Source organism: Parus major, chromosome 6, assembly GCF_001522545.3.
Source record: "Parus major isolate Abel chromosome 6, Parus_major1.1, whole genome shotgun sequence".
Lineage (NCBI taxonomy): Eukaryota > Metazoa > Chordata > Aves > Passeriformes > Paridae > Parus > Parus major.
This window is the reverse complement of record NC_031775.1, coordinates 26850826-26874320: the sequence shown is the minus strand read 5'-3', so window position 1 is coordinate 26874320 and position 23495 is coordinate 26850826. Positions and strand designations below refer to the sequence as shown.

At 36.1% G+C, this 23495-nt stretch overlaps 1 protein-coding gene across 4 annotated transcripts in view; it reads right to left on the bottom strand.

Annotated features, from left to right (window-relative positions):
* ATRNL1 (attractin like 1) overlaps window positions 1–23495 on the bottom strand; it is a 431935-nt gene that overhangs the window by 390482 nt on the left and 17958 nt on the right. For all 4 annotated transcript variants that reach the window (XM_015633605.3, XM_019007290.2, XM_033515621.1 and 1 more), the window contains exons 2-3: window positions 2241–2324; window positions 169–282 (exon numbers count right to left, since the gene is read on the bottom strand). In XM_015633605.3, coding sequence (XP_015489091.1) covers window positions 169–282; window positions 2241–2324 — 198 coding nt within the window. The remainder of the gene's footprint in view (window positions 1–168; window positions 283–2240; window positions 2325–23495) is intronic.

The following is a 23495-nucleotide window of genomic DNA, read 5'->3' as shown; positions in this document are numbered from 1 at the left end:
AACATTTTGGAATGCATTCTAATACAATTTTACATACACGTTCCCAATAATATTAAGATAAGAAAGCAAGCTAGTTAACATTAAAGCCTCTAATGCTACTTTTTTCTCCAATAACTGAAAATGTTCATACATGACTACATGGACAGAAAGATTAGTAAATACACTCACCTAAATACAGCTATTAAAGGTGCATATATTGAATCTCCATCATATACATACATATGGTCCCAGCTACATTCTGTGGCAAAGTGATTAAATCTTAATCTTAGTATCGCATTTGGGCTGAAAAAGAGCATTGATGTAACACATTATTTACAGAATTACTGAGATCATAAGATCAAAAACTGACATAGAATTGATCATGCCAATATAACTCTGTTAAAACATTTTTTTGAGTAGTAAGTAAATATTTCAATGTGTTAAATAACAAAAGCCAGGGCAAACAAATATTTCCCCTTATCTTAAAAAATTTAAAAATAACAAATTCAGTCAACAGCTAATAATCCCTAAAGTTAATAAGAGGCTTAGATTCACCAGATTTTATCAGCATTCAGAACAACAAATTTAGAGCAATTAAAATATCTCATTTTAATACACTAAATTTAATTTACAATGTCAGGGGTATGAACTTTAATGAATCTTTCAAGATAAAAATCACCTGCACCTCATCTTTCCAGTATTACACTAATTATTGAAAATAAAAATCTTAAAACACAAATATAAAATTGAAACCAATATCAGTGCAAGTGCCTGCCTCCCCTCTTCTCGCAACACATGGGAAATGTCACCAGACTTTGGCTGAGGTCCAAACAGACCTGTAAATTTTCTGAAAGGGGAATTTTCACATATCTCAGGATTACTGGACATTTTTACTTTTACTTATTTATTTATTTCTTTTTTCATGAAACATAATTATTATTTTCTTGTAGTTCTCCTCTCCACTGACAGGTTTGAGTGCAATTTGTCAGTTTGGAAAACGTGGGGTTTTGTGGCAGATCCTTTGGAAAGAGCTCTTTGTTCATTTTTTTAAGACAGAGGATTATACACATATGTGACTTCCTTGTGTGCTGACATTTGGCACTGGTTGTTTTACTCCTCCCCAGACTGTGCAGCACATCGATTCCTCCAGCTGCCCACTCTGCCATCTCCTGAGAACAGGAGGAGTGGAGTGGGAACAGCTTCAAAGCAGAGTTTGACTACAGTGCTAAGGCATGTTTCCACTTTAGTGCAGTACAAATGTTCCTGAGCTAGCCTGCCTGAGTAAAAAGAGAATTCTAGCTAGTTCAGACACATATTCAGCTATAGCCTGGTCTTCTAGATAATAAAGATTCAATTTAAATGATTTTACAAACACCACAATTTCACTGCTGCTTTGTTTAAATTACTGTCTGCATGTATGCAGACCAAAGTTAGATCAGACCCATCATTTCTGAACTGCAGCAGTACAGCAGATATCCAAGGTAAATTAAGATTATGGCAACATGGAAATACAGAAGGAGCTAACTTTCTTCGAGAATGTTAGCAGAAGTGTGAACTAGAGTCAGCAAAATCTTGACCCATATCCTGGGAGGTGGCGGGAATCCTCCTGAAATGTAACCAATTTGTGCCATCAACACTTAGCCACACTAATTTATGTCTGAAGAAATAATGAGAGACATGTCTGTATGTTTCTGTACCGCATAAACTGAAAAATCAGCAACAGGCATAAGGTATCTAAACTGTAGGCATAAAACTATTTCAAAACTAAGTACATGAGCAAATGTTGAATGCAAAACAAAACACTTTATAGAAGCACTAACTTTTGAGAAACATAACTGAATAAGCATTCTGTACTTCAGGCTATTCCTAATTTATCACTAATATGAGTTAAATAAGGTAAGTCAGGTAATGAGTTAAACAAAGGGATTCTGTAACTGCTTTTGGAACTTATCTAAAGGTACTCAAATACACAACAAATTTATCACTGGGTTTTGAGGACCTGCAGCACTGGCCAAATACCGATGTCAGCCTAATCTTTGCCAGCAATTAGAGTGGGAATGGAATTTGGCCAACTCTAAGCAATCCTGTAAGTCCTAATACCATTTTTTTTTTAATTCAAACAAAATCAAAACAAACTAACAAAACACAAAACTGTTCATATTGTATCCTCATGCAGTCTCTATGTGAGGAGTTCTTTTGATCTCTAGAACACCCAGTACCAAACTGTTCAGAAAATTTAAGCTATGAAAACAGATACTTACTATCCTTCAATTAACCATGTGCATTTAGTTTTATATTTATAATTTATAGGTCCATCTGTTAAATATCCAGAAGGTTCTGTTAACCTACAAGAGGAAAAATAGGGCTGTAATAAACCAGAGACAACAGAAAATGAATCATCAACATGTCAATAGAATCTTTCTTGATGGAAAGAAAGTTGGGGGTAGGGTAAAACAGTCAAGTCTCTCTTCATATTTCTCATCACGCTATTTGTGCTCATAAAAACTTGAATTCTGATTGTTCTATATCATTGATTTGCTTTCTTCCCCAAGGCATTCACTTCTATTTTTTCTAGTTCAGTACCAAATAAGTTAAATTATCCTTCACACGAAATGGATCCATGCCAATGTAAGGGGGGGTTGTTTAAGAGCATTTTGGTTTGCTTTGCTTATTTGCTTTGCCATTGCCTTATAACTTACTTGTGAAATTATACAACACCAGCCATACGAAAACTCTCCTAGATCAGGACAAATGAAGATATAACTTTGAATAAGCACATCTGTCAGCCTGCTGCTGTGTTATTCCTAGTCACTACCCTGTCTCTGCACAGTGGTCTCCAGTGATTATCCAGGAAGGAGTAAATCCCTGCAGATTTTCCACACAGCATTACACCACTTGCAATGACTTGCAGCTCAGGGACACTTCCAGTCCACAGCTGTGCCTTTGAATTCCTGCTTTATACCACTCAAAATGTAATGATCTGTGTTTTATTTCCCTTCTTTCCCACCTCTGCCCATTTTCCAACCTGAGAAATCCTTGCTCAGTGCTTTTAATAAATCTTATGTATTCTCCTAGAGCCTGCTGAGATGTAAGAGAGATCAGCATATTGTATTCAAGATGCAAGTGAACCATGAATCTGTACAGCAGCAACAGTATTTCCATTTTATTCTCTATTTCCATTTAAGGTTTTATTTGCTCTTTCAATAACTACTATTCTGACATTTGAAACAGAAATATCTGCTGTAACATTTTTTTGAGTGATAATAGCTCAATATTCATCACGTATAGAAATTCCCTTTGTGTAGAAAGGGAACCTTTTCTATCCATTCATATATATTACTTTGTATTAATCTATGCAGTGATAAAACAGAAGATGAAATTCAATAATCTATTAACATAAAAGCTTTCTGAAAGAGCCTGGTACCTTCAGCATTTTGTATCTTCACTAATCCATTCTATTTTCTGCATCCTTTATGATTATGTTCAGGCCTTAACACACATCTCCAGTGCCCCTACTCCACTGGGGAAACAGACCATTCCACTCTTTAATAACAAATAAATATAAATACATCCTCAGAAAAGCTCATTTCTTTCACTATATTGTTGAAAGAGAATCATTAAGAATAGGCATCACTAAATAAAAAAAGCTTTGTTTGTCTGTTTTGTGTGGTTGTTTTTTATTAATAAAAGGCAGTAATACATCCAATCAAAATCATTTCAGTGCTGTCCTATGATTTATATACAGAAGTAAAGTCTTATTTAGCAACCCAAAGAAGATATATTTTCCTGGAAGAAGTGTGAAATCTTAAAAGTACTCATTTGCAGTCATGACCATTGCCTTCTTAGAAGTTGTATGGTGCAATGGAGGTGACTTAGAAGAGTTGTTTTTATTAGATCAGCCCTTTGGTACCAGTAAAGTACAAACAATTTCCCTTGTCTCCTAGGATAATTTTTTTGATAAGTAGTTTCTTTTGTAAGAGTAGATAGCCTTTGAAACAGCCATTTCACTTTGTTGGGGAAAAAAAAGTAAATAAATAAGAACATGAGATTACTTTGCAATAATGTTTGTAGAAAATGGTAAGATAAGGGCTAGTTCTATTTAAAATAAATACATAGCAAGACAGATGGAAATTACTTTAAGTTTCTTGAGTCATACCAAGAACTTTTCTGTATTATTTTTCTTTCCAAGTGTTACCAAATACCAAATCCCATAATTCACAAAGATAAGCAGTACCACTCTCAGGCAATCCCTTGCCCAATCAAGGGCAATATTCTCTTTCATATAAAGCCAGGTATTCATCACCACTTTTCCTCTGTGACTAACAGTGATTCTGTCAAATAACCACAATCCAGGTGAGTCATCCTGACTCTGCACTCACAGTCACGGAGGTGCCTGCACTGCACCCCACTGAGAAAGCCCCAGTGATGAGAGGAAGCCAGAACAATTTGTGTGGTCTGCCCAGGCACCACAGGTTTATCACACCCAGACTCCAACAGAACACACAGGGGAGTAGCTGATGCTCTGTACTATCATTTGAAATTGCACATCAGCTTTCATACTATTTTCAACAATATTTTTTCATAGTTGGCAGGTTTATAATCAAAGAGGTGCATGCCAAGAGAACATTTCCCATCTCAGCATACCGTAAAACAGATCTACCAAACGACAGAAAGACGTCAGGATGCTGCACGTCTAAAGGCATTCAGAAACACCAGTGACAGATCAGTCACTCACCAAGACAATCAGTCAGCAACAGATTCCATGAAAGATGTGTGACACTACAGGGTTTCACCTAGCAGACACATACACCAGAAATGCAAGGGCTAGAGCCAACACAGGGCATCCAAAACGTGCAATAAAGGGATATCTACATTCACCTGGAATATTTACCACTGCTATAAAATAATGGTAAATACAGCTGAGTTCAAATGTACCGTGGCAATATTTACCACTGCAGAGACTTTAAACCAAGACTGATGCATTTCAAGAAAAAAAGTACATTCTAGTTCAGTCAGAAATTATTGGTGCAAAGTGAAGGAGTAGTCAGATGAAATCTACACCCTGCAATACATAAGACGTCAGAGCAGGGTATTAAAATGGCCTTTCCTGCTGTAATATTTATAGATATGTGAAAAATGCAGTCTTCTCATCTCTCCTGTATCTTCCTGCAAAAAAATAATACCACCAAATCTTTCAGAGAGGGTCACTAATTTAAACCAGAAAAGTCATTGGCTATTTTCTGTCATCAGCAAAACACGAAGATCCATAAAACTGCTGGTAGATGGACAGAGGTCTGATTTATATCAGTTCTTTAGGAGAAACAAAGCATATGCTACATTCATAATATTACAAATATTCACTATTAAATAAAAAGTAATGAAGAAATTCATTTATGTCTTTATTACTTAGTGTCACACTTCTACTGATAATTTTAAGAAATTCTGGATTCCTTTGCAATTCCTACTTCAGAAGTATCTGAATATACAGTACTTTCTTCATGGATCCATCTCAGTATCAGTGCTAGTGTGTCAGTCAAGAGTTCTCCATTGCTGAAAAATTTTGCTCCATTTTCTTTTCATCTTTTATGAAAATGTTTTATTGAAAAGAAATAAAAATCAATAACTGCACTTCAAAGTTTCAAGATCAAGTTCTTCATAAATAGAAGTACTAGCAACCTTTCTAGCTGAGACCTTGTGCCTAACATTTACAGCAGGGAAAGAGACTGCACAGATCTGAGATCAGCTGAATATATTAATAAAGATGGGGGAAAAAAAGTCAGACCACCTGACAGCACAAGCCTGAATCAGAGAGAAAGAAATGCAGAAGTGATCAAGAGGCCATTTCTCATACCACAATGTTGAGTGACAGACTAAGAAGCTATTCCAGTATTTTTTTCAAAAGAATATCTGAAAAAGGAGTATGTTCTGAAAAACTCACAAAGGCAGATTTTTCTTTTCCAGGCATAAAGCATTGACTAGCGCCTGACAAAAATTCAAAGAATTTGCATTTGATTTTCCTGTGTTTTTACATTTATTGTATAACTTGGTGTTGGTAATTTTCTTTTTCACATATGAAAACAGGATGTACTGAACATGCTGTAGCTCTAATTTTTCTTCAGTGACTTATCAAGAGGAATAAATATTTAATACATTAAGGAAATATTTGCATATGCCAATCACACTCCTCTACTTGTTACATACTGCTTTGCAGTAATAGAAGAAATTATATTTAGAAACACAAATGACATTCACGACAACCTCTCACATGCCAAGTAATCACAGGCGGGCTCTTAAATGGGTTTCAGTTTTTTCATTGACAAAGCAGCAGTTCCTGTTGCAAAGTGCAAACCCTAGTGATTAATTCAGTTCATTCTGAGTTCATCTTCCTAAATTATTTTAAACAAAACCATGCTCCAAAACAATCCAAAAATCCTAGAAAAGTAAAGTCAAGATTAGAATGCATAAACAATTTTTCCCCATGAGGATATATCCTGTATTTCAAGAAGCTTAATACTTGCATTTAAAAAAACCAAACTAAATTATCTGGGATATAAACGCTGAAAAACATTAATTTAACATTTATTCTGGCAGGTGTTTTGTTTCTGAAAAAGGTTGTTGTTCTATAGCACTTTTTTTGCAATAGTCCCCAAAAAAACTGAAAGGATTCTGCATAGAATTATAGTTTTAAAATAATAGTTTTCAAAGTCCAAACTTATATGGCATCTTATGCAATGTATTTTAACTTACAGAAATTAAATCTGTTCTCTTGCTTAGGCTGCACAACATTATATAAATTCACAGAATACAGACCAGGACAGGTTGTTTAGAATAGGGTATCTGAATGTGTGACTTCGAGGGAATCTACAAAGTGACTTGAAAAACTGGCACAGTTTTACAAAGACCTGGTAAACAAACCAGATGCAGAAGATAAGAGTAGTATTATAATCTTAAATGTAATATTTATTCTATTTTAAAATAAAATGTGAAAATACTACATTAACTACTCAAGAATCTTCTTCTACCTTCTCACAAAGAGGCACTTAACTGTTTTTTTTACCAAAAACTCCTTAAATTGCCATTTCAGTCACAACATGCTGCAACTACACTGAAATCATTTTTCAGTAATTTGTCTACTCTCACCTTAATAATTCCAACAACAGAAGTCTACCATCTTCTTAGGCAATCTATTTCAGTTATGACTTATTATTAGAAAGTATTTCCAAATGTCTAATTCACTTTTTTTCTTACTTACACATATTTCCTGAATGCAGATCTGAAAATCAGGTAACATTCTTCCTTTTTTTCTGTTCATCCTTTACCATCATCTCCCTTCATCCTTTCTAAATAAAGCAACTGAATCTAGCAATCCTCATGAGTCATTTTCTAGACTTCCTTCTTCTACAACTTTTCCAAGTCATCTGCACCTCAAAATGGTACCTACTTCTCCAGCTGTAGTCTGACCAGCACAGCAACGGGAGAATTATTTAACAGACATAATGTGGCCAGCTCTCCTGAATGCTAGTAGTAGCAGAACTGCATTTATGCTGATTTGTGTACAACCAGTAATTCCCCCAAGATTGCCAACTTCCTCCACAGGAAGAACTAAATAGTATTACTCTAGTTCATCTTACTGAGGTTAATCACGCCTGCTCAAGTGTAGAAATTCAAATCCAATTCTGCCAGTATCAGGCAGTATTATATGGGATCAATGCAGCTCACATCAGCTGGAAATTGCTGAATGGAAAATTTCATTTATAATCACTTGCTCAGTAGGAAAATCTTTTTTTCTTTCTCTGATATAAGCATTTACTTTAGGGATGGTAACTTCTGGTCACACTGTATAGTGAGGAATCCTACTTAAATAGCAATGAACTCCACAAGAAAAGGAAAAAATCTATTTGTATACATTTATGATAAAGGCCTTCAAAAAAAAAAAAACTTCTGCATTTTTTATAACAGCCCTTTTTCTATTACTCAACTGCATCAACAGTTTCTGAGTATTCATATTCATTATTCATTCACATTACAAAGCACTAAAATAACACTAGCACAAAGGCAGTACTAGCAAAAATTATAACTCCCATGCACCCATGGTCTCCATCATGACAGTTGTATTAATTTTATATACTATAAGGTAAGTTGTTCAAGAAATTACAACATGGCACCATTTTGTATTGGTTAAAACTAAGCAATTGCCAGACACCAGCACTGTGAATCAGAGGCACTAAAGCAAAGTTTTCTTCCTCCTCATGGTTCTAAATATTAAGTCCAAAGAAAAGTATTGATGTATAAAGACCCTTCTACGTTTCCTTCATGTAAAGAAATTTTCCCCTTTAGTTTCCAGTAATAGCACATGTCAGAATGATCCATTTCAAGCCTTTTTGACAAAAATTATTCACAGAATTATAGATGAATAGAGTCCAAGAGATAAGGTGAATAACAGGCACAGTAATCTCTCCCACTGCACAAATGATTGGAGCATTTTCATTTAAAAGCTTCATACAGAAAGAGAGAAAATAATACTACTGAAAGTATAGCTACATAGAATGGATCTTGAAAAAAGCCATCCTGACTTTTGTCTTCAGCTATTTCTTCATATTATTTGCATATATGTTCCTTAAAGTATGTGAGTATAAGCCATAACTATCTTTAAAAACCAATCCAAATGTTGATTGCCTTAATCTAAGCAAAGACCTACTCCACTACTAAGAACTATATCACCCCCAAACATTCACAAGTCAACAACAAAGGAAGTTTTTATGCTACTTAGTTTTACACAGATGGATTTACACATAATATTTATGAGAACTTCCTATAAAATTGAGTGGAGTTTAATCACTCTACAGAAATCAACAGCAAAACCCATGTTTTCTACAGAACCACTACACCAATTAACAGTCCAAATCTTGCCAATATTTTCCAGGTGGCAGTGGTCCTCCAACTCAACTTAGAGATCAGTGCCCTTTAAAAGATACTGCAAATAGCACAATATCCTCCACTGAGCTGGAAAAAACTTAGTGAAAAGAAATGAAGTGAAAGAAATGTAGGTTTACCTCTCTTATCTAGAATACTACAGACATTTCATATTTCTTATTTTAATATCATGGTTGGACAAAATCATATGAGACAAGCATATATTCTATTAGAAATGTTCAGCCTAGTTCATAGATGGCATTCAAAATTCTGCCTATAAATATGCCTCGCATCATGCTTAAAATTAAGAATTGACAGAAAATCAAGCAGGCATTTGATACAAACACAAAACATAATATTCCATATCACCATCTCATCTAAGTATGGCTGTAAACACTAGATATAAAATCCCAAAGGTCAAAAGCTGTATAAAAATAATTCCTGTTCTGAGTAAGTGGCAGACCATCTACCCAATCCACTGACTGAACTTTTCACTCAGTTTCCTGTCACAGTTACTCATTTTTTCAAAGAAACAGGTTTGAAATATTCAATGTTCTGACAATTCAGTCTTGATTCAGAAGAATATTAACAGTAATCCCAAAGTTTTCTCATGTATGCAGATAGTTACTATTAGAAGCAAACAGGAATTAGAAAAGAATCTGCCAGGAAACAAGGAGACACCCCATTGCTCTAACATTTTACAATATTTGCTTCAGCCAAGAGTTATTTTTATGGCCAAATGTTGCCAAGCTAATGAAGAAAATAATTTAAAAGGAAAAACACCCCCTCCCCCCCCAAAAACCACAAAAAACCACATTCCACCAGACTGAGGTGATCCTATTACTTTTTCCTATCACATTAACACTGTTATTATTTTAGAAAAGTTCTGTATGTTCATAGATTGTGTTACTTTAAGATCACCCCTATGTTACTGTAAGATCACTAGGAGTAACACATTACCCTTGTTATGCCTCTTGTTGAAAACAAACAAAAAAAAGGTTATACTTTAGGTTTCTTTAAATTCAAGAGTTCATTTTTTTCCTAGGCTTTATTTTCCACAAGGCAGCCTCCATTTTCTAAAGTAACATGGTTAAGTGTATATTCTGTATGTATTATTCTGTTAACATCTCTAAACTCTTTCAGGGAACACTTCATCCCATCTTTTAGAGCACCACTTGTTGGGCCCAGTATTGATCCCACTCATGACTGGAGCTGTTTACAGAGGACCACTGCACAGATCCCTTGTCTAGACCCCAACACATCCATTTCTGTACCAGGAGGGTGTGGGAACCATATCCAAAGCCTTGGAGAAGTTCAGGTAGATGTCTCACCCCACATCAACAAGCAGGTTACTTTGTTGTAGACAGCAATCAGGTGCTTCAAGCACATTTTGACCTTGGTGAATCTCTGCTGACGTTTCCCACTCATGTTCTTCATCTGATTTGTGATAGCCCCAGGGGAATTCATTCCATAACTTTACCAAAAACAAAAGTAAGATTGATGGCCCTGCAATACCCTGGACACTCCTTTCAGCCCTCTTTATAGATGGAGTTGCCATGAGGATTCTTCCAGTCTTCTAGAATGTCCCCCAGTCTCAAAGATTACAGAGAGCAGCCTCACAACATGAAGCAGCTTTCTGATCAGCCTCAAGTGGATTTTATCAGGGCCCATTGATTTGTAGGGGTCAAGCTCCTGTGATAGTTCCGATACCAACTCCTTCCCTGACACTGGGTCTCTGTTTGCATCAACCTGGATATTTGTTCCCAGGGCCTGGGGCTCAACAGTGCAAGCAGAGAGGTGTGAACCAAGTGCTGAGAACCTCTGTCTTTCCACATTGTTGGTGATTAATTCACCTCTCCTGTTTAACCACAGGAAATGTTGTGTTCTGTTTCTGCCTGTTTACATATCTGAAGAACATTTTTCTGTAGCTTTTGATACCTCCAGTCAATTTCAATTTAAGCTGAGCTTCTGCTTTCCTGACTGCATCTCTGCACACCCTTGTAGTCCTCACCAGGTATTTCTCTGCTTTTCCATCTTTGCTACAGCTCTCATTTCAGCAGACTCAGAAGCTCACAGTTAAGCCAAGGGAGTCTCTTGTTCCACCTACTTCCCTTACCTTTAAATAGAATTCAATCTCAGTAGTTTCTACATTAAAGTAAGATTGGCTACAGGTATTGATCTAATCACATGGATTAACATGAGTGAAGGATAAAGTTATTTATGATTTTTTATGCATTTGTATATACTTTGTATATACAAATATATATATATATTTGTATATATACTTTAAACATATGTATGTACATATTTATATAATGAGCCATAAACATGTATGTGTTTTATAAGACTTCTATAATTAATCAAACATGCTACAGTATTTTAAAATGTGGAGCAAAAAGCCTACAGGCAGGCTGAGGTACTTGGCAACAAGGTAATGCACTGTGCCAATTTTTCACTGTACATCACCATAAAGCTCATTTTCACTTGTGACCTAGTTGAGGGTTTTAACTTAAGCTTCCTGAGGTAACAGGCAAATGCTCTAAATCCAGTGTGTCACCAACTCCTAAATTTCTCCTTGACTATTTAAATCAAGTTTCCATGCTCACCGAGAGGCACCTATTTCTGCCTTTCAATCATTTAGAGTGATGGTTAGTATCTAACCATCAGATTTCATGTCTGCTAAGCACAGAATTCTCATGGCAGGAAACTACCCCATACCAGAAGGCTGCAAGCACCAGCTCCCAAAAGCTATATTAGTTTTGAAAATACAAAAATGCAGTAAAATTGGACACGCAAATACCTTCCAAAGGAAAAAAAAAAAAGTATCATTTTCTCATAGCATCCCAATATAAGACTTCTCAAGACTTTTTAAAATTCATTTTTATGGGTGTATATATATTTTAAAAACAATAAAAATCAAACCAGCAACTCTTTCTTCTCTTCCCTTTTCCATCAGCACATACACAGCTTCATAAGAGGTTCCCAGTCTCTGAACACAACCTCAGTACAAATGTTGAGATAAGAAGAGATAATAGTTCCTTTAAAACTTAATTGATTAATAAATTCAAATGGCTGTTACTGAGTAGATTTCAAGTACTGTCTTTCAGATAATTATATAGATAATCACTTACTTTAAACTTCTCTGGCTGTAGTAATTATCAGGGCATTACACATTTGCCTTAAATACAAAGCACATCCCTCCGTTTGTTGTAAAGAAATGGAATAATGGCATTCATGTCTCTAAGGTATTACAAAGCATTTTTGTTTGGGGATATGAAAGATTTTTACTATTCATAAAATAGCATCATTTCAGAATACATTTTACTCATATGGCAGGTGTCATTCCACTCATTTTATGCTTGACTTTATAATTTATGGGTATGTCACAACACTGCTAGCAACTTCCAACACTCCCTCTAGAAGTGGATGAAGAGGTATAAGAAAGAGAGACTAGGATATTTTTAGTTTTAACTATGACAGCTCCAAATTTCCCAGAATCAACTATTCCATATATTGGTAGAGGGCTTTGAGGGTGTCTCTGTTTGCTTGGGTTGGTTTTATGGTTTTGGGGTTTCTGGGGGGCAGTGGGAGGATATCTCTGGCCTGTAATTTGTTCTCTACTTCATACAAAACCAGAATGAAATAAATATTGACATCATGTTTAAAATGACAAACAAAAGTTTTTAGCAATTCTAGCAAAATTCAAGAATGGGGAAACAGAACACAGGAAAATTTATCACGGGACTGTTGCCCTCCAGGAGAATACAGGTCAGGGAACATGGCTTGGAATGCCCCACTCTAACAGAATAAACAGCAACACACACCTACCAGCCCAGAGCCCTCATGGGCCTGTTTCACACCATCCTTAAGGGGAGAGAGCAAAGCATGCGGGACACACAGCCAGCCTGCCTTGTCAGTGAGAGGCTGCAGGAAGTGTAGGACCATCAGTGATGGGCAGGAATTCATATGATTGCTCCCAGGATAACAGACTCTCAGAGGCTGATGATCTAACCTCTGTTAGGGGAAGTTCTCAAAGCTGCTGCTGATCTATTCCCACTCAGGTCAAACATAAAGCAGAACGGACTGGAAACAAGGACACACTCCTCACCAAGACAGTATAAACAGAAATTACACCAGTACACAGCATAGTGCTCAAAAGCCAGCAGAATTCAACAAGGCCATACACTGAATTCTAAAGTCAGTAAATGAGGCTGTTGGAAACAAGTAGAGGAAAAGAAACCAATCACTCTGGAATAGGGTCAGGAAAAAGCAGTGGCCCTAAGGTTTAGAGAAAAAGAGATGATCCAGGTAGCCAAATGCACTAGAGCAGGGAATTGTTTCAACACATCTGCATGGACAGAAGAGTGAGAAGGATGGATTGGTTGGGTGCTGCTCCTTCTCAGATTCCATGAATCATATACCAAAGGAGCACGAGCAGTATATCCTCCATGGGCCATGCTGTGGGACTAACCTTCCCAGCTCTTGGCAACTACAGACAAATACAGAAGCATTCAAACAAATTCTTCTGTTATTTAATATGTCAGTTTACAAACATGCCATTGAGTATTCCTGTCAGTATTTCACTGCTTCAGCTATAATTTAGTTGTTTTTTTGGAATGTATCAAGCCAGAAATCTAAATGGCTCTGGTCACCTCATTCAGCAAGCCATCTAACAGTCAATGCAGAGTAAATTTCCTGGCAATGGTAGAATTCCTACAAAAAGACCTTTGAAAGATACAACAAATAGAGAGTAATTATTGCCTTATTTGATCAGCTTAAAGAAAAATGGAAAACATAGCAAATCCAGAAAGAAGTTCACATATGGAAGAGACAGACATCTGAAAGGATATTACTCAGCTGAAGGAAGATTATTATTGCAAGGATGCCAATTAAAACTAATCCTGTTTAAAGAAAATTTACTTTCTTTGCCTATATGACCTTATCTGCTCTACTGCATGGTTCCTTGAGTATCTTTCCAGCCCACTATTCCAAATAACAGGCATGCATTGACATAAGCAGAACCTTTTCTATCATCAATAATTCGGTCATAACAAACCATTTTTGCTTGTTTGTTTTTAAATGTTTTGGATACTTGGTTTTGCTTTTCATAAAGTTTTACTACAGGTAAAAATAAGTGAGGAGATATGGAAACTAAAAACAAATTCTCCTTCTAAGTCCTAGAAAACCACACAAACTGCAATAAATTCTTAACTTTTATTGGAGAAAATTCATCAAATATTCCTTGAGAGACTCTGTTATTGATATGGTCTGAAAGCAGCATTCATCAAGAATTTCAAAACTGGTTTAGAATCCAGATCAAAAGAAACCCCTCCCAATAACACAAGTCTAAATACTACTTTTATTCAGTTCTTGATTTGCAGATAGAATTTGGCATTTATGCTACTTCAGACAACATATGGCTCTAAAGTTTCCATCGTATTAATGTTGGATGATCAAAACTGATTCTATACTTATCAATGCAAAAATAATTTCTCTTTTAAAGAAAATATTTTCAGAGATAAATTCCTGCAACATTAACAGCTTAATACAGCAACAAGTCACAGAAAAGGAAACAAATTTCCTTAAACTTTCCACTGACCTTAAAAGCTTTCAATGCTTTTGCAATGAACAGTCTTCTTCTAACATGTGACTATTTCTACAACAAGGTATTACCAGAATCAAAGATGGCAGAAATCAAAACAAGAGCAAGTTATGGACAAAAGAACATTCTCTGTTGCAGGAAAAATCTGCCTTACCTAAGACCACAGCTGAACCTCAGTTTCTAACAGAGTTTCTGGTTGTTGCTACTCTTTTATTAGATCTTATCCTGCATAAGCATCTGTTCAGCAATACTTAAAAACAGAAGAGATTAAGAGCTGAGGGAGGAGGGGTGAAAGCTTCAAGAGAAGAAAGGCTAATAGTCTGGTATATTCAGCTGTAAAATGAATCAAAGCTGTTTTCAGGACATACTTCTAGATACATCTCTAAACTTTCACCCCACAGTCAAAACAAACATTTTTCGGCCTTTGATTAGTTGCCAGAAGGTCCTCTTAAATCATTAATCTGAGCTTCAATCACTCCTGACCTCAGCTTTCTGAGGACAGCATTGTGCCCAGGACTCTTAGTAGGTGATTAAACTGGAACCTAGAACAGTTAAAGCAAAATTCAAACTAATTCTAGCAGGGCTTGCTTTTCACTAAGGAAGCTGAGGGTTACCATTAGCTTAAAAGGAGCCAAAGAGCTTGTAGAATCATGCCCAAATTTAGCTTTTATTTAAAGCTGCAAATAAACTAGAACACAACTCTATGGATATATGCTCTCAAAGAAAAAAAAAAGAAAAAATATAGAAATTCCAAAGAGAAGAGAATTACATATTTTACACCATTTCAAACCAGACAATTAGGAATCTTCAGTCATTGCTTTAAGAGAAAAATTTAAGATTTAATTTAAGATTTAGGATTTATAAATATAGCTATTTTGATAAATCATTTAGGGGAAGAATTGAAAGGGAAAATCACGTTCATCAAAACATGCGGTACCTTAGTTCCAGTGATTATATAAATTAAGCCAAATAAAATACATGAATTATATACTCATGGAAAGAGTTTTACTTTGATGTGTGAATTGGCTCATTGTTGTCAGCTGTTCATAAAATCCACACCTGCATCTATACTTTACCATATGTATTCCCTCCCAAAACAGGTGCCAGATACAGATCAGGCTGTATGGAACACCAACAGCCACAGAGGCAGAACACAGCACACTCTTGTACAGAGGTACATCTGTACAAGTTGTTTTGCACCATCTCTACCTCACAGCTAACCAAAAATGAAGCAGAGCCCCTTTTCCCTTGAGTTTTCTGCCCCAAATGGAAGCCAGGCAGGAGCTGGAATGTGAACACACTGCCCTGGCCAGCTGTAAGCGGCCAGCACAGCAGAGGCTGCACCCTCCCATCAACAAGCGCTCACCAGCTTGGGGAGCTTGGAGTCGTATCTGGAGTGACAATCACCAGGATCCATCTCCTGACCAAGACACTCCAGGGTGATTTTTGTCTCACCTTCTCATCCTAAAGTATCTATCTTAATAAAATAGCTACTTTTTAAACACCAGCTCTAAAAGTTATCTGAATATACAGGACTGAGATGGCTTCTTCAGCCTGAGACTGGGAACCGCCAGCCTAATGTCAGCCTTTGCGTTTAGTTCAAAAATAAGCTAAATCTTTGCTTACAAAATCACTAGGAGTACAATTTTTAATCCTTTTACATTTTAAAATGCTTTTTCTTGAATAAGCCCAAGGATCGGAGTGTTCCAATTCATAGAAGTTCTTAGGCTGCAAATCCATTTACTAAAGATAGGATTATAGAGCACATGTATATCATTTTACATATGATACTTTTAGGGAATTTAAACTGACAGGGCTGCTTTAAAAAGCTTTCAGTTGATAAATGAGCTTTAAGGAAATATTTACTCATATTTCTTGAATTTCAGTACATACCCTGTACTATTACAAAAACTTGATGGGATCTAAAAAATTTTACTAAGCATAAAAATGGACACAGTCCTTGCCCAAGTTGCTTTGGTGTAAATCTGCAAAAGTTGCCTGTTGTACATAACAGGGATACATAACAGGGACTGGGTATTACAGGAAAGACAGGGAACAGCCCAGCTTCAGAAACCCTTTGGAAGGCTTTCAACCCTTTTAAGCTGTAATTTCACATATTCTGCTCATTAGTGCTTTCATCACTCATTAGAGAGGAGTGGAGTAAACACAAAACTAACTTTGCACATGCCAGGAGAGTGAAGGAGGATCCTTTAGGTAACAACTGGGAAAACTGGAGGAAATTAAGCTGAATGACTCGTCCCTTAAGTGGGTAGCTAAATTGCAAATAAAGATATTTAAGAGAGAAAGCATCAATCTGCAGAAGTGAATTTAAGCTACCAAGCAGACAATACATGCCTGGGGAGGGAAGGAAACATGCCTTTGGTAAGCTTTCCAGGTAATTCTGATAGATTTGAGCTTTTTTCTTTTTTATTGCCTTTTTTTTTTTTTTTTTTTAATTTTATTGTGCCCAGCCATTCAGATCTGTACTACTCATCTTTCTGGATTTCCAGCATCACACTGCATAAAAGATTGATACATTTGTTGCATACACTAGATAAGGCAACATCCCAAATGAGGTCAGTGACATCCACCTGCTTCAAAACAGGAAAGAACTCTCTTTAATGTCTTGACACAAGCAAATACTGGGACATATGAATAAGTCATATGCAAGCTCTGAGTAGCCACCTGCTATTCTATCAGAAAATAGGATGGCTACATATTGTTAGGTCTAAGGTTACCTTGCACAAGTATCTGCATGAAAAGAATTTAACAGTTTTAAGCAGTCCCTAGTGATAGACCAGAGCAGAAGGCACAGCTATGTCTCTTATGAATAAGATTGAATAGAGTTGTATTCCACTCATTGATTTTAAAATAAAACTTATACATGAATTGAGTCAGTCGGTGAGATATGGTAATCACTCATCAGGGAGCCATCTCCTCAGCATTCACCACAAAGGATGCCCCTAGAAGACTTTTTTTACAAAGAATATCTGAATGACTAGTTTTTCCTATGTCTGCAGATTTTTGTCACTTGAACTGTGGACTCATACAACAATAAAAAATATTTTTTTAGCCTTAAAGATGCAAGAGTTGGATTAATTTACAGGGAAAACTGTATACCAAGACTCCGTCTTAATGACATCTAAGAGAGCTGCAAGAAATGCTGAATACCCTAGTGAATTGTTGGACTTTTAGGGTCCCAGAGCCTTTTAAAATGTTTTATTGTCTCAGGAGGTGAATGAACAAGATTATTTAAAGAAATAAAATAGAAGAAATAAAATAGAAGAATTTATTTTAAAATCAGCAGCAATAGACAGTTTGCAGACTAGCAATCAAGTTGAGAATGACAGCTGAAAAGGATAAAGAGTTGTTGTTTCAAAGGTTTTTCTACTCCTTAGTAAGCAAAAGAAGTCAACTAGGTACCAGAGGAGCATTTACAGTAGTTGAGAGTCCCAAGTTAAGAAAGACTGGTACCATCAAAGTCAAGAGAGAAAAAACATTCAAGGAACCCACACAACAGTGAAGGCAGAATAAAAAAAATAAAAATAAAATACAAACCACACCCTGAAGACTTCTTTTTAAAGAACATCAAAGACAGACTAAATAATAAAAATCTTAATAGAAGATGAATGCTATAATTTAGGTCAACACTGAATGTCCCAGTTGCACAGATAGAGGTCAACAAGTTCCCATCTCCAAGATCTGCAGGAATCAACACAGAAAGAGGTGCCAAATACAACAGTAGTACCTGTTGACTCACACAACCATATGTCTGTATTTACTTTTCTCATTTCAAAACCAAAGCCTTCCTAAAAAATGTTAAGATTAAAATAATTATAAAATGAACTCAACTATATAGTAAGGTTACAGAAATCTTCAAGTATTGCCTTTTTGGGGCTGTGACAAGCAGTTATGGCACAGATCACTTACAGCCTGCAGAGCTCTGCAGGTGCTGTTGATCCAAGTTAACATGGCAATATTTAACACGGATATTGCGCATTCTCTACACAAAACTGGTATGTCTAACAGGGAATTCTGCATGGGAAGCTTGTTGCAAGCAAAACAAACAAACTAAAAATTATATAATCAGACAAATGGGCCCCAAAATGATCCAGAAAGGGAAGTCACTCTGCTTAATTAAAGCAATGTGGTACAGTCAGCCCAGCACTCTCATCTCAGGAAAAAGATGAGCAGTCCTGCTAACACTTCAATGAACTGATCATGGAGAGATACTTTAGCTACAGAGATTTGATGAGAATTAATCCAGGTGTTTTCAGATGATGATGTATTCAAAATGTTGTCAGGGCTCAAAATTTTAATTTCTGTACTTACTTCACACTTATCAGGAACAGCTTTTCCCTGGCTCAAGTACTCAGCAGAAGTAAGTCAACTTTCACAAGGAGACAAACAATATAATAACAATCTCCTAGTCTTCTCTGTATTACTTGGGGGTTTCCCTTTTAAAACGAGACAAAGCTATCAGAATGACAGACATCTTAGGACTCTTAGTGACTGCTGCTGAGCCAAACACGAGTCATCACCATCATCATCCAGAATGCTGCCTGCTAAGCACAGCTCTAAGTGACATACAACTTAGTCTCACAAAAAAAAAAGGCCACAAACCCAAAAATTTTAACATCACAGTTAATAAGCATGCAAAATACCTCAACGGTAAATTTTAAAAATTCTCCAAAGCTCATTTATTTTCTTTACAAGTCGGGATGAAGGGTTATTTCTGCAGTAATGTTGTAGCTCTTTGCTTTTGACAAGAAATAAAGATTGAAACCATCAGAAAAACACCAAAGAAGTGATAAGTTAGTTTGTATTTCAGCTGTACACTGATATAAAAACTTCCATTTTCTTTGGATTACAAAGCATATCTGTTTGTTTGGTTTTTTAAATAGTTGTGAGTAAACACAGAAGAATCACTCTTGAAAAGCCATTAAACTTATCATTAAAAAAACTTGGGATATGGAAGGATTATGAAAGTTTATTTTTGTTTCCCTCATATATTTTCAAGAGAGGGATGTTCATAAAAATCAGGTACTGTGAGCAGTACTATTGGATACATACAGGATTTAATACCTTCTCCCATATTAACACTGCTGGTGCTCAGGGAGGGATTTGCTGCAAGTCCTGTAATTCATTATAAATCTTTCCACCCCCATACAATTACAGGAAAAATGCTTATTTTGACACCATATCAACCAGAGATGCTAAATCAGATGTACTAGGTGTGTTAAGTATTTAGCAATAAGACCATTACTGGAGCACAGAAGAGCACCAAAGCTTTTCATACTGGGCAAATAGAATAATTACCCTGGATACCAAGAGTAACTAATTAGCACACCTTAAGCCAGGATGTATGAGCCTAAAGTCTTAGATGTTTTCATTTAAATTTTTCATCACTGACTACTTTTTTACTGCAGAGAAAAGAGAACAGAGAGGATGGAAGACTATTCTATACATGTATTATGTCCTGGTATCAATTTGAGTATCCATATGGACATACTAGAAAAATCAAAGCAGCTGTACATACTCATTATCACTCCAGAGGTAATTTGATATAGACATCAGGCACTGATTAAATTGTTACCTTTAATAACTAGACAAGCACAGAAATAATTCATCTTCACAAACTACTTTATAAAATATATGCCATGGGATCACAAACTTACTAGAAGTAGTTATTATTTCTTTGTTATTGTCAGTTGGAATGTGCTCTGAGTGACAGTCAGTATTCACATAAACTGAAGAATTTCATAGTTTTTTTTAATGCAATAATTAAGTTAATTGATGGAAGGTAAATAGGGAATACAGAACAAGTGCATTCTAGTAGTATTCAGCAGAATTAAGTTTATTTTCTACATAGTGGAAATTTGTGAAGAAATGGGGATGAATCTTCTGCTATTTACCTTAAAGCATGAAAGTTATTTTGAGGTAGAAATTCAAGTCAGGATTGCCCAACCTCTAAGCGAGGTTAAAGTGACCAAGAATTCTAAGTCTTAAATTACTTAATATCTAATTACATCTTATAAAACAAACTGAGTTAATGTGAATATAATATGCAAGCTGGTCAGCATTACCTTCTCTTCTAATTTCACTTTAGCTTTGTAAGAAATTCATACATGACAAGGCAATCAACCACAAAATCAAAACACTGTAATATATAACATTAATTGCACTTGAACAACAAGTTCAGGTTCAGATCTTTTTTAAAAAATAGTGTTCTGGGCTAAGGAAATTTGTTAGATCACGTGCTTGTATGACTACATATTTATATGGCTACAAACTTGTCAAACAAACGGCAAACACATCAGGAAATGTGAGGCAATAGAAACAGCAGTGCCAAACAAAGAAAATGCTCAGTGATTTTGATTCAAGATGATGATGTAAAGCATTACCTTGCAAAAGCAAGGAAGCTCATGGAACAAAGTGTATTGAGTTGGATAATATTACATTTTTAGTAGTAAAAAATTTGAAGAACTTATTGTCCTGCCCGAACATAGACAAGAATCTCTACACAAAAGCCCAAGGAAACAAAAGAACCAATACATTAACTTGCAAGTTAAGCAGCAGGCACTTTATTAAATCTATTAAATTATAGCATTTGTCATATTCCAGCAAATATTGTACCTAAATTTAATGCAAAAAAGGAAAGAATTAATAGAACCTATTAGTCTAGCTTTTCATTATTCTATATTCATAGTTTAATCTAAAAATATGGATGTGAGGGGAAAGAATAATAAAACGCATCATAAATTTATTAATATCGCACACTATCTTTGATAAAGCAACTATAAAGAAAATTACCACTATAAGAGGGCTCAATAATAAGCTGTGCATTTAGAGCTGGAAACCAAGTTAATATGAGAACCATAATGGAAGTAACAATGGATAGAAATGGAACCAACAGGTTGTGGACAAGAAGAAAATTTAACCCTATATGGGAATTAACACTGGATCATGAAGGCAGTCAAAAACTGGCCTTAAAAATAAACCTAAAAATGATGGCACAAATGTGCTAGGGCATTTTATTGATGGCATGGAATTCTTCATATTATTAGAGATTAATATCTCCCATGTAGAGAACTAGGTGATGGTGATGCTGCATTAAGAACACAGCAAATTTAGTCATTTAGTCTGAAAAGTCATGCACTTAGAAACAAGGGGAATAACTTTAGGTAGTCCACTGGAGAAGGGAGATAATTAAAACAGCAACAGAATGATTCTATGCCACATTTCTTTTTGAAAAATGAGTGTGGGATTTCCAGAGATCAGGCAGTGATCCAGATATGGGAATTCCAGAAGCAGGCAGGCAGAAACAGTATCACAGCACAAGAGACAGGCAAAGCCACATCCAGGAAACAGAAGACAAAGATCAAACTGGAACAGAGAACGCTATTTGAATGACTAGAAGAAATAAGAGTCTAATAAGAAGACACTTGCTTATCCCAACATAATGAAATCTGAGGTTAAAATATGACTCTGTACATAAAAAGAGGACAAAAAAAAAAGAAATGGGGAGAAAACAGCTCGTCTGGCTAAGTGGCTGTGCACACAAAAATGTATAAAAGAGACTGCATGAACAAATTCAGTGACAGTCTAAATTCAGGCAGTCAGAACTCACAGAATCACAGTATCAACGAGAAGCACCTCAGAGATCATCGAGTCCAACCTGTGACAAACACCACCGTGTCCACCAGACCATGGCACTGAGGGCCACATCCATAAACACCTCCAGGGACCATGACTCCACCACCTCCCTGGGCAGCCCATTTCAGTGCCCAAATGTGAGATTCAAGAAGCTTGAATACATTTATAGCATTTTTCATTACATAATACTGCCATTTCTCTCCCCAGAGTTTGGGAGTATGGCATAAAGACTTTAATAAATATTCTCTAAATCATGTACACAAAGGCCTGCTTCTAAGAGATAACTGCTTAAGTTTCAAATTGTTCTGCCAGAGGTGATTGTAGGGGTTTGTGCTGGTGTTTTGTCATTTATTTATTTATTTTTCAAATTTAAAATATCCCCCCCATACAAAAAAGTCCCTGAGAATAATGATGGAGAACCCCACATACAGGTAGCCAAAAATTCCTTTGAACATGATAATTAAAAAACCAGAAGCATTATCCGATGTTTTCCCACAGTTCTTAGATCAACAACTGATGCCTTTGCCTCTCAAATAGTGTATGTGGACCAGGGTGGTAATCCTTCAAGGGCTGGAGAACAGAAAAGGGAAAAACAGGAATGAGATTAACCCCCTGCAGAGATATCACCAGCCAGCAATTTCAATCCCTGTGTCTGGTAACATCAGACAAAAATCTGGAGGGAAATGAAGATGATGGAAACTTGCAGACTGAAGAAGGGTAAAAGCAGTATTCAAACCTAAATTGCAAATCAAAATGCTCAGTTTTGCTGTCCAGTCCTGAGGTAGCTATTCTTCACATGAACCCGATTTTTCTTCCACATTGCAGCTTGTGAACTCTTCAGCAGTCTCACTTCCAGGCTTTCATAAAAGGCTGTGATTGCTTGGATGAAGCTGGATGTCACGTCTCTGCAGACATATGAATCTACCCAGCTAACTCCTCAGAGATCCTGATAGGCAATCTGGGAGCACAGCTCACAGGAATGCTCTGGCAGTGATTTTATATTAAAATATGAGCCCATAAGGAGAAGATGAAACTCTTCCTCCTCCTCATTCCCACTGTCATTCAGCTGCACAGTGATTAGAGGCACTATCCCCAGATAAGGGAAGGTTTGCAGTAATCCTGTAGCTGCTCCAAGTAAAAGAACCACCAGCACCAAGCCTCTATACCTTCATGCAGACTCTGGATAATTCTATTTTAAGAATAATTCTATTTTTAAAAGTAAATTTTTATATACATAGATATAAAAGTACACTCACATGTATATACAGGCCTATCTGGTTTGGAAAAATTTTGCTTTAATATGCAAGACTTCACCTTTAACTCATACAAATCCCCGCTGCTTTAC